This window comes from Nerophis ophidion, linkage group LG25 (assembly GCF_033978795.1).
Source record: "Nerophis ophidion isolate RoL-2023_Sa linkage group LG25, RoL_Noph_v1.0, whole genome shotgun sequence".
NCBI lineage: Eukaryota > Metazoa > Chordata > Actinopteri > Syngnathiformes > Syngnathidae > Nerophis > Nerophis ophidion.
Window position 1 is genome coordinate 6,284,649 of NC_084635.1, and position 12,173 is coordinate 6,296,821.

The window sequence follows — 12,173 nt, forward strand, 5'->3', positions numbered from 1 at the left end:
AAAGTTTATGATTTTGAACATCAAATATGTTGTCTTTGTAGCATATTCAACTAAATATGGATTCAAAAGGATTTGCAAATCATTATATTCCATTTATATTTACATCCAACACAATTTCCCAACACTTATGGAAACGGGGTTTGTACAAAAATAATTTGGGAATGTCCGGCGGAGCAGATTGAAAAGTTTAACAGGCCTTAATTTGTCCATGTCTGCTGTACAGCATGTTTTAAAACTGGATACAGTGAACCGGTTTGGACGGACACAGATCAATAGCATTAAAGCAAAAACAAAAAATGATGTGTTGCTAGTACGGCTGATTAAATTCTAGCATCAATGCTAGATTTTTGACGACAAACAACTCGTGAGACTTTATTAAAAGGGACCCTAAACTTTCTGCAATCTCTGAGAATTGAACATTGAGCAATATCGTTATAAACAAAGTGAAATCCACATCCTACGTGACGTGGAAAACAAAGTCATGGAAACTGTTACCTAACAAGTGACAAGCGTCCAGACAAACCATCCGGCTGTGCTTTGTCGTGTAAACACCCATTTATTAGGGATATTTTAGATGCTTGCCAAATCAAATTCCCTAGATAATCTGGATTATTTTCATTTTCTTATCCTTTCTGATTCGATGAAAAAGCGTGTATACAGCCCAGGGAAAAAGGTGTTATTGTTCCCTCTTATTTTGAAATGAGCGAAAAACAAAATACACAAAAAGTGACCTCGAGTCAACTTTTGTGGCTCACCTGTGTTATAAAGGACTCACAAAAAAAACATGTTGCTGTTTCAATACACAATAGCCATCATTTTAAGTGAGAGTGAAAGCATAGCTTCTGTTAATTTAAAAAAATCGCTTGCCTTCTGTATTGGTGGCAGGCAAAAAGTGATGTTAATCAAATGAATGACAATACAAATAGGACCTGATCTACAGTGCTTAGATCCTAAATAAGAAATGCTAAATATAGTGTGTGCACAATAAATTTGCACGTGTTATTAGCAGGCATCTTGCTGTTGATCTACTAAGATCTCGTGTACAATTGACAAGTAGAAAAGTGGTGTGGAACACCTTGTTTAAATGATGAGTTTGCTTAGTCACCATGGATATTACTGTAGGACAAGGTATTAGTGCCAATTTCCCAATACGATTTCATTCACGAGGTTCTAAACCGATTAATCATGAGTCCGTTAAATAATAAAAATGTCAAAAACCAAATACAAATGCATTGTCCATCCATCCATCCATCTTCTTCCGCTTATCTGAGGTTGGGTCGCGGGGGCAGCAGCCTAAGCAGGGAAGCCCAGACTTCCCTCTCCTCAGCCACCTCGTCTAGCTCTTCCCGGGGGCGTTCCCAGGCCAGCCGGGAGACATAGTCTTCCCAACGTGTCCTGGGTCTTCCCCGTGGCCTCCTACCGGTTGGACGTGCCCTAAACACCTCCCTAGGGAGGCGTTCGGGTGGCATCCTGACCAGATGCCTGAGCCAACTCATCTGGCTCCTCTCGATGTGGAGGAGCAGCGGCTTTACTTTGAGTTCCTCCCGGATGGCAGAGCTTCTCACCCTATCTCTAAGGGAGAGGCCCGCCACCCGGTGGAGGAAACTCATTTCGGCCGCTTGCATGCGTGATCTCATCCTTTCAGTCATCACCCAAATCTCATGACCATAGGTGAGGATGGGAACGTAGATCGACCGGTAAATTGAGAGCTTTGCCTTCCGGCTCAGCTCCTTCTTCACCACAACGGATCGGTACAACGTCCGCATTACTGAAGACGCCGCACCGATCCGCCTGTCGATCTCACGATCCACTCTTCCCCCACTCGTGAACAAGACTCCTAGGTACTTGAACTCCTCCACTTGGGGCAGGGTCTCCTCCCCAACCCGGAGATGGCACCTCACCCTTTTGCGGGCGATAACCATGGACTCGGACTTGGAGGTTCCAATTCTCATTCCGGTCGCTTCACACTCAACTGCGAACCGATCCAGTGAGAACTGAAGATCCTGGCCAGATGAAGCCAACAGGACCACATCATCTGCAAAAAGTAGAGACCAAATCCCGTGGCCACCAAACCGCAACCCCTCAACGCCTTGACTGCGCCTAGAAATTCTGTCCATAAAAGTTATGAACAGAATCGGTGACAAAGGACAGCCTTGGCGGAGTCCAACCCTCACTGGAAATGTGTTCGACTTACTGCCAGCAATGCGGACCAAGCTCTGGCACTGATCATACAGGGATACAAATACAAATGCACTGTATTTGTTTTATTAACAACATTGGACAGTTTAAACTGTAAACAGGACTGTCTCAAAAGTGCAATTTAGAAATACAAAACTAATTGAAAGTGTAGGAACATTATTTCACTGCAAATTGTATTTCGGTATTGTTTCTTCAAGTGCAAAATACTAATTGCAGTGAACATGAAAACGTCTAATAATGAGTCTTCATGACCCGTGGGTAATCGTTTGGGAATGCTGGTAAGTCCCCCATTTTCTTTTGTTTTACCCAAGGCGGCTTTTTGTTGGTTCAATAATATTAGTTAGCAGTTAATTATACTGCCACAGTTTACACAAGGGGAATCAATGTTATGCCCTCTGAATCGATATTAGAACATCCATCCATTTTCTACCGCTTATTCCCTTTAGGGAATAAGCGATATGCCTTTCTCAGCAACAATCGGGCGGAAGGAAGTGTACACCCTGGACAAATCGCCACCTCATCGCAGGGCCAACACAGATAGACAGACAACATTCACACTCACATTCACACACTAGGGCCAATTTAGTGTTGCCAATCAACCTATCGCCAGGTGCATGTCTTTGGAGGTGGGAGGAAGCCGGAGTACCCGGAGGGAACCCACGCATTCACGGGGAGGACATGCAAACTCCACACAGAAAGATCCTGAGGCCGGGATTGAACCCTGACTACTCAGGACCTTCGTATTGTGAGGCAGACGCACTAACCCCTCTGCCACCGTGAAGCCCGATATTAGAACATTTTAAAGACATTATTTAATAATATATTAAATTGATTCTTTCTATCGAGTCTTCCAGGAGGCAATTGTTTACAGAACATCAAGGGCATCATGCTACAAGCCGTGGCGTTTTGTTATGTTGTGGAACATGCAGCACACAACTATAATCTGCACCACCTTTCTTGGCTATTAGAAGCACTCTGGTGCGATCTAAGCAACAGAACATAATTTATAGCACTATGTTGTGCCTCAAAGTTATCGTCTGCTAAAGGCTTCTGTATTTTAATGTTTGTCATTGTGGTGGTACTTGGAGAGGAAAGTGTTTTCTGAGGTGGTACTTAGTAAAAAAAGTTAGCGAACCACTGCTGTTTTATGGTATTTGAAGTCAATGCAAGACATTCCTCTCACCTGTAGACGGCTCTATGACTCTGATCATGTTCCTCTCCATTTATGATGCAGGAGAATAGGCCAAAAGACTCTGCACCTAAAACAGCAACAGTACCAAGTGTGCGTCAATCTCGAGATTATTTACATCAAAATCCAGGAAACAAGGTTTAGTGAACATTTTTTTCCAAAGCGAAGCGCAACAAAAAGGGTAATTTATAGGGGAACATTATCACAATTTCAGAAAGGTTAAAACCAATAAAAATCAGTTCCCAGTGGCTTTTTTATTTTTCGAAGTTTTTCTCAAAATTTTACCCATCAAGCAATATCCCAAAAAACGGCTTCAAAGTGCCTGATTTACACCATCCCTATATCCACCTGTTTATTGTCCTGTGATGTCACTGCGTGAAGCCACCAAAAACAAACATGGCGGATAGCACAGAAAGGTATAGCATAATAGCTCGGATTCAGACTCGGATTTCAGCGCCGTGAACGATTCAACAGATTACGCATGTATTGAAACGGATGGTTGGAGTGTGGAGGCAGGCACCGAAAACGAAATTAAAGAAGAAACAGAAGCTTTTGAGCCATATGACGACAGACAGCAGCACGGGAGGAAGCGCGGACGAATTTGGCGATCGCCTTCTAACCAACGATTGGTATGTGTTTGTTTGGCATTAAATGTGGGTGGAGGGAAAGCCTGGATGCAAATATAGCAACAAATGAGGCATAATGATGCAATATGTACATACAGCTAGCCTAAATAGCATGTTAGCATCAATTAGCTTGCAGTCATGCCGTGACCAAATATGTCTGATTAGCACACTCCACATAAGCCAATAACATCAACAAAACTCACCTTTGTGATTTCGTTGACTTTATCGTTGAAAATGCATTTGCTTTGAGTGTCGCAGGATATAAACACATTCTTGCCATCTCTGTCGTAGCATAGCTGTCGTCGGTAAATTGTGCGGAACAAACGAGGGACTGTCGCATCTTTTGACCACTGTTGCAACTTGAATCCCTCCCTGTTCGTGTTGTTACACCCTCCGACAACACACCGACGAGGCATGTCTCCAAGGTAAGGGAAAACAGTCGAAAAATCGGAAAATAACAGAGCTGATTTGACTTGGTGTGTGTAATGTGTTTGAGAAAATGGCGGGTTGCTTCACGATGTGACGTCACGTGTGAAAGGTCATCGCTCCGATGGGGAACAATTGAAAGGCGTTTAAATCGCCAAAATCACCCTTTTAGAGTTCGGAAATCGGTTAAAAAAACATAAGGTCTTTATTCTGCACCATCAAGGTATATATTGACGCTTACATAGGTCTGCTGATAATGTTCCCCTTTAAAAGTGTGCCCAGAAGGTGTTGACTTACTTGATGAGCTAGAGCGTCCATTCATGAAGACGTTGACGAACTTCTTCGAGAAGTGCAGGTCCACATCCGGCGTAGAGTCTTCCGACAGACAAGCGGTGGCCTCTCGCCTCACTCCCCCCAAGCGGGAGCAGTCCTCTTCCTCGTCCTCCTCGTACTCCTCCCCGATGGCAGACTCGTAGGGAGAGGAGACACAGTTGTCGTAGACGGTGGCCGAGTCGCTGTCGTCGCTGTAACCTTGGTAGCACTGCCGCAAACTAACGAGTTCTAGCTGAGCGTGCTCGTCCACCACCAGAGTGTATTTGACCGAGTCGTACGACAGGCCGCTGGCATCAGAGCACATTGAAGTCCGTAACAAAGCGGCCCTGCTGCTGCCGCCATCCACCTTTCCTCCCGCTTTTCTCATTCTTTCATCCATAATTATTCTGTCCACATCCTCGTCCTCTCCACAGTAGCTGTCGTCTGTTGCGTCCACATACTCTACTGAAGAACCAGTTCGCAAAATTGCCCCTGCACCGGTTCCTGAGCCCTTCAAACTGAGGTCCAGTGCTAGGGAAGAGTGAGCTGAGAGAGACATGCTTGGCGGCGTGATGAGCGATTCAACACAGGAAGCGTAGGAAGGCGGCGGGATGTAGACTTCTTCGTCTTCGTAGATGGAAGGGTTGGTCCGATCCGGTAGTGGCTGGTAGGGAGGTGGGCCTTCTGTGTCGGAGCTGATGGACATGCGGCCCTGCTCAGTCTGCTGTGAGAGGAAAGGACGGTCCTGTGTGCAAAGAGGCTCCAAGGGGTCAGAGGAACGCCGTACTGGAGTTAAATAAATCTCATCCGTGGGCTCCAGATGAGTGTCCGACTGGTACTGGACCCTTTGTCCACCCCCATCCACCTTCCCCGCCGGATAGAGAGGAGCCGGTTTGTAATTGAGGGGCGGTGGTGGCGGCGCGGGTGGTTTCTCCTGAAACTTTGGCCGCGTCGCTGCCGCGGATGTAGAGCTTTGCGAACGACCGGATGTTTTTGCGTGCCTGCAGGGGGCGTCGGTGGAGGTACCTCTGTCTTTGGTTTGCGCACCACCGCTATGCACCTTGTCCTCGTCGCTCAGGCAGTTGTGCTCGCGTGGAGGCGTTAGCTCGCCTGGAAGACGAGCAAAGACACACAGATTAAGTTTAAGTTAATTAAAGGCCTACTGAAAGCCACTACTAGCGACCACGCAGTCTGATAGTTTATATATCAATGATGAAATATTAACATTGCAACACATGCCAATACAGCCGCTTTAGTTTACTAGATTGCAATTTTAAATTTCCCGCGAGGTATCCTGTTGAAAATGTCGCGGAATGATGACACGTGCGCGTGACGTCACCGGTGATAGCGGACATGTTCTCCCAGCACCGCTCACGGCTAAAAGTCGTCTCTTTTCATCGCATAATTACACAGTATTTTGGACATCTGTGTTGCTGAATCTTTTGCAATTTGTTCAATTAATAATGGAGACGTCAAAGAAGAATGCTGTTGGTGGAAAGCGGTGTATTGCAGCTGCCTTTAGCAACACAAACACAGTCGGTGTTTCCTTGTTTACATTCTCGAAGGTGAAGCTTTACTAAGGAACAGGGCGGTCAACTCAAATGTACTTCTAATGTATATACTCGTTCTTATGCTTTCTGAACTCACTATGTTCTCTGCTGGCTGTACATATCCTACTAAATAAGACCTACACTGTTTCAATGTCCACATTTCTCTGTTGATGCAATTGTTGATGACTGAAGTTCTGATATCAACCAAATCTCCTCATCCCACCCCCCGGATTGTAAATAATGTAAATAATTCAATGTACATACTATGATGATTAACTTGTGTGATGACTGTATTATGTTGATAGTATATACTTGTACCATGAATTGATTAACGTGGACCCCGACTTAAACAAGTTGAAAAACTTATTGGGGTGTTACCATTTAGTGGTCAATTGTACGGAATATGTACTGAACTGTGCAATCTACTAATAAAAGTATCAATCAATCAAAGCGAACATGGTTCCCGACCTAACCCTAACCGCCAGGTTTCGGTGAGAAAATTGTGTCTCTTACCGTAGACATGAGCGGAGCTTGCGTCCTCCTGCAGCTGCGGACTATTACTTCCTCCCACAGGAGACACTGGCGGTCACCACACCCGTGGCCACACCCCTCCGACTTTCAGGTACGACTATATAATCTCACTAAAACACTAGTAACACAATAAGCAGATAAGAGATTTTCCAGAATTATCCTAGTAAATGTGTCTAATAACATCTGAATCGCTCCTACTCCTCGCCTTTTTTTCCCCCTTCTAGTCCTTCACCTCACTATCCTCATCCACGAATCTTTCATCCTCGCTCAAATTAATGGGGATATCGTCGCTTTCTCGGTCCGAATCGCTCTAGCTGCTGGTGGCCATGATTGTAAACAATGTGAGGACGTGAGGAGCTCCACAACCCGTGACGTCACGCGCACATCGTCTGCTACTTCCGGTACAGGCAAGGCTTTTTTATTAGCGACCAAAAGTTGCAAACTTTATCCTCGATGTTCTCTACTAAATCCTTTCAGCAAAAATATGGCAATATCGCGAAATGATCAAGTATGACACATAGAATGGACCTGCTATCCCCGTTTAAATAAGAAAATCTAATTTCAGTAGGCCTTTAAGGATCCCCATTAGTCTACACCGCAGTGGAGACTATTCTTGCTGGGGTACAGTAACACACAGATGGACGGGCAGAGACGACCACAGAAGCTGACCACGCACAAATGCAGTCGTTAAACATAATGCAAACATGACCGACCAAAAGAGGAGCATGAAGGCAGAAATCGTGTTATGTCACCACAATACTGAGAGGATAGTATAAATGATTAGGTAACATATGGCAGGATTACTCAGCTAAAACCCCATTACTTGTCAAACTATGCCAAAGGAAGGGTGATTGACAGGTTATGTCATAATCCATTGCCAAGAGGCGCAGTTACAAGGATTTTACTGCGCATGATACGATGACGTTTTAATGGAGCTGAACATTTAAGAACAGAAAGGCTGAGCCACCAGATTTCCTCATTTAGTGTATCTTAAACCAAAATGTCATTCAAGAAGAACAACATGTACTTCCTTCAGATAAATATTGATAATTTTCACAGTATCATGTTAGACCCGCTCGACATCCATTGCTTTCGGTCCCCTAGAGGGGGGGGGTTGCCCACATCTGAGGTCCTCTCCAAGGTTTCTCATAGTCAGCATTGTCACTGGCGTCCCACTGGGTGTGAATTCTCCCTGCCCACTGGGTGTGAGTTTTCCTTGCCCTTATGTGGTCCGAATGTTGTCTGTCTATCTGTGTTGGCCCTGTGATGAGGTGGCGACTTGTCCAGGGTGTACCCCGCCTTCCGCCCGATTGTAGCTGAGATAGGCGCCAGCTCCCCCCGCGACCCCGAAAGGGAATAAGCGGTAGAAAATGGATGGATGGATGATTGATTGATTGATAATATCAACTTAACAGGACTGTTTCGGTCATTAGAAGATTTGCTTATTTCGAGACTGATTTTTCAGTCAAGCAAGTTTTTGTCTCAACTCCATAATTGCTGTTATTTGGCCATGCACTCAAAAAAATACATTTAAAAGCTCCAACTTAGCACAATTGGCACTGAACTGTTCTTATTGGACTAGTATTGACAGTAGGGATGTAACAATCACAGTAAATGGACCAAAATAATCACGATTATCATTACTATAGCGCAGGGGTGTCCAAACTTTAAAACATGAGGGGACCATTTTGATATTTTTCATTCTCAAACCATAACAAAATATATGGATTCTTTTTTTTTTTTTTACCTTTAGGACTCCCAGGGACCATAGAGGATCTACGTCATTAACATGTTAAAAATAAGTAAAATTATTATTTTCATTTTTTTATGTAACGCTTACAGTAAATCTCTATATCAAATTCAGGTTGATATAAAGTAAAAAAAAAAAAAAAAAAAGGTTTTATGCCTTTTCAGTCAAAGACAACTTTGCTTTTTATGGTAAAACTGAAATAGGCAGTATTTCCCCCATTGCCAAAACCTTCAGAAAGCAATGTTTGATCTGAAGTAAATGGAGCCCTAAAAATATCCATAATGCAGGACACCATTGATTTCAATGTATTATTATTTCTGAGTAATCACAATGAAAAAATAAATAAAATCCCACTAAATATATTTGGGATCCAAAAGGTCCCCCACTCATAAAGTGATACATTTTTTTATTATTATTTGTTTTACTTTCAACACTTAAGTTACGAGATCAACTTCAGATATATCTGTCGATTTTACGTTTGAACTATTATTTTGTTGGTTTTATGCTCTTTTGTCAAAGAAAAAAATGTTTTTATATGGCAACCACACGGTATATGCACAAAATATTTTCCACCTAAAACATTATAAAGTGAAATATTTGAAGTAATAATTCATTATAAAAAAAAACGTTTTTTAACTTTTTTTTAAAATTTTTTTTTAGCATTGGCAATAAGAGCAAAATAAAGAAAAACAAACAGCCTGCATGGCAGCTTTGTGTCAACATTGCAACTTTTCCCCGTTAGATATCACCTCATTCTACTTTTTTTAATGTTTTTTTGGGGCTTTTTTTTGCAGAGCGATTCGAGAATGTGTAGCGGGCCACTAAACAATTAACTGCGGGCCGCAAATGGCCCCCGGGCCGCACTTTGGACACCCCTGCTAGAGCGGTATAGTTGATAGTTCTGAAAAAGCCCTTATACGCACACTGAACTCTTTTGATCAAATATTTTTTCTAAATAACTGAAATAAAAAGACTGTTAGAAATCCCACCATTTTTGCACGTTTTGTGTTTCTTACCTTTTCTTGTTGTTTTAGTGTCAGTATTTTATCTGTCTCAATGGCTAATAGGGGTAACCAAAAATGTGTTTTAAAATTAATCACGATTCTTACTTGGAACGATTCTTAATCGATTCAAACATTTTTTTTTTTTTTTTTTCCTTTCCAACCAGGCAAATCATATTGTTGATGTAGATGCCCATATTTGCTGTACAGATAAGTAAGTAATACAAAAGTTATCAACGCTGTTTGTCTATTTTAAGGAGGAATGTAGTTGAATCATAGAAATGGCAGCAAATGTTATTAAAAAAGCATTGATTATGAGTCAAAACTTGTTTTAAATCTAGAATCGATTCTGGATCGAAAAGTTACCCCAAAGAATTGAGTCAAATCGAATCGTGTGGTGCTCAAAGATTCACTAATGGCTAAGCTTTTATTGATTTAAATATCGGTTTGTATTGTAGCACTTTGGGATGTATTTAAATGAAAAGTGCGTAACAAATACAATCTATTATTATTATTGATTATTTCTGGTAGGCGTTGTTGTGTCCTTAAACGCACCATAAAAAATACCTCTGTCTGGTATTCCTCAGAGTAAAGATTGATCACTGGTCCAAGGGAGCACAGTTTGTTGGTTCAATGTGCACAATTAAATATCTTAGTTCTTTACGCAGCTATCTGTTGAAACAAGTTTAGATAGTAAGTCCAAACATTGAAGAAATGGACTCTTTGCGGATAGTACAAAAATCCTTTCACACAAATAAAAAGGGTAAAAAAATAAATAAATTGGGTCCAGCCCTAGAAAAGTCTTACTTATTTTTTTTCCATGGCAGTGGCAACCCTAGGGCCGATCAATCCATAAATTGGTGGTGTTCACACCAAGGGTAATACATCAGTATAGGATCCATGCTCGAGTTATTAGATCTGTATTTTTATTTTCTCAGAATCTTTGATTTTTAGGTTACTGATTCAAAAAATATTTCCCTGGACACCAGAGGACTGTGAATTAAAAAAAACAAAGGATTTTAATGAGTAGTAGAAAGTAGTTTATGTGTCAGGCTTGCCACTGACAGTTTGTTTGTTTTAGTTTTTCCTCTGTGTGTGTTTAGTATTTCCTGTTTTTAGATCCTGTCAGCGCTCTTATTTTGTCTGTTTCCTGTTTTCCCCTCAGATGCGGCTGATTGGCACCTGGCCACATCTGGTGTCAATCAGCCCGCTCCTATTTGTACCTGCTTTTGTCCTCCAGTCAGTGCTGGATTATTGTCATGACGATGTCACTTCCGTATTATCGCTCCTGTTGTGTCGTTTCTTGTCGTGTCGTTGCAGCGTTACAGTAAGCTATATTTCGGTATCTGTTTATGGCTTACTGTCTTTTGTTCCCTCTTTCCGTTTTGTTTTCATTTTACAAGTAACGACTTCTGTTTTCCTTTTCGCTACCCGCCAGCTTCCACGCTAGGACCCTTTTGTTTTTTGCTAGCTTCCAATCTAAGTTCCTTTTTTGTTTTCTAGCTCCCATGCTAGCTCTCTTAGTTTGTTATCCGCCTCGTGCACGCTTTGTGTTCGTACCCTTTTGTTTGATCTTGTTCTATTATTTTGATCAAATCATGTTTTCTCACTCAACGCCGGCCTCCTTCTCTGCATCTTGGGGTTCGTCACCAACAAACTTTGACATTATGATTTTGTTTAGTTATTGTGTACTATTGACTTTGTTTTGATAAAAAAATTGTACGTAATAAAATAGAATTAAAAACTTGTATAACTAGTGTGCTGATATCTTTAAACTGTCAATAGTACTCCACATTATTAATTAAAAAATGTACTCTCATAGGAATCGGCAACAAAAATCCCTGATCAGATCATCCCTATATTACACAGTTTTTATTTGCAATTCTATAATCCAGTAATACAGTAGCATTTCATGATTAATATCTATAAATGAACATTTTTAATACATTTGATTGAGGAGTGTACAGTGCTTGTTCATTTTGCCAAAAAACATTTTAACAGCATTTACCTCTCTTGACTGAGCACTGTTAGCTTTAAGCTAACTTGCAAAACATCAACATACGTGTAACATTCTGTTAATGACATCGAATGGCTGCATGCCAACCCGGCAGTTACAGTTCATGTGTGGAGTGTGTTAGAGTTGTCCCACTTTTTCTGTGGCTGTGAATGCATCGCTGGTTTACTGTGTGTATTTGTGTTGGTGCAAGTGAAAGAGTAAGACTGGCTACTTTTGAGATGACAGATGTTTCGGCGGGATTACGGCAGAAAGCTACCAGGTTTGCTGAAAAGTGATTGTTGGACCACCTCCTTGTCGTCCTTAAAACGTCTTAAAAACTTACAAATTAAGTGAGTCATTGTTTTATCTGCTTATTGTCACTTGCAACACACAGTTGTATTGCAAAATGGCAAAGAAAAAGTTATCTTTTTATTTTGTTTTCAGAGTTCAGGTTGGATTTTATTTTTAATGTGCTGCGTAAATTTGTTGTGCGCAGAGGACGTGTGAGCAGTGGCGATGAAACTATTCCTTTTTATCGCCACCTCATTTTCAACACACTTCACAAGGCAAAATACTTAAAAGCAGCTGTCAAA

At 41.8% G+C, this 12,173-nt stretch overlaps 1 protein-coding gene across 2 annotated transcripts in view; it reads right to left on the bottom strand.

The window, feature by feature from the left end:
* Positions 1 to 12,173, bottom strand: part of LOC133542869 (C-Jun-amino-terminal kinase-interacting protein 1-like) — a 147,055-nt gene that overhangs the window by 24,458 nt on the left and 110,424 nt on the right. For both annotated transcript variants that reach the window (XM_061887081.1, XM_061887082.1), the window contains exons 5-6: positions 4,738 to 5,862; positions 3,383 to 3,458 (exon numbers count right to left, since the gene is read on the bottom strand). In XM_061887081.1, the coding sequence (XP_061743065.1) occupies positions 3,383 to 3,458; positions 4,738 to 5,862 (1,201 nt within the window). The remainder of the gene's footprint in view (positions 1 to 3,382; positions 3,459 to 4,737; positions 5,863 to 12,173) is intronic.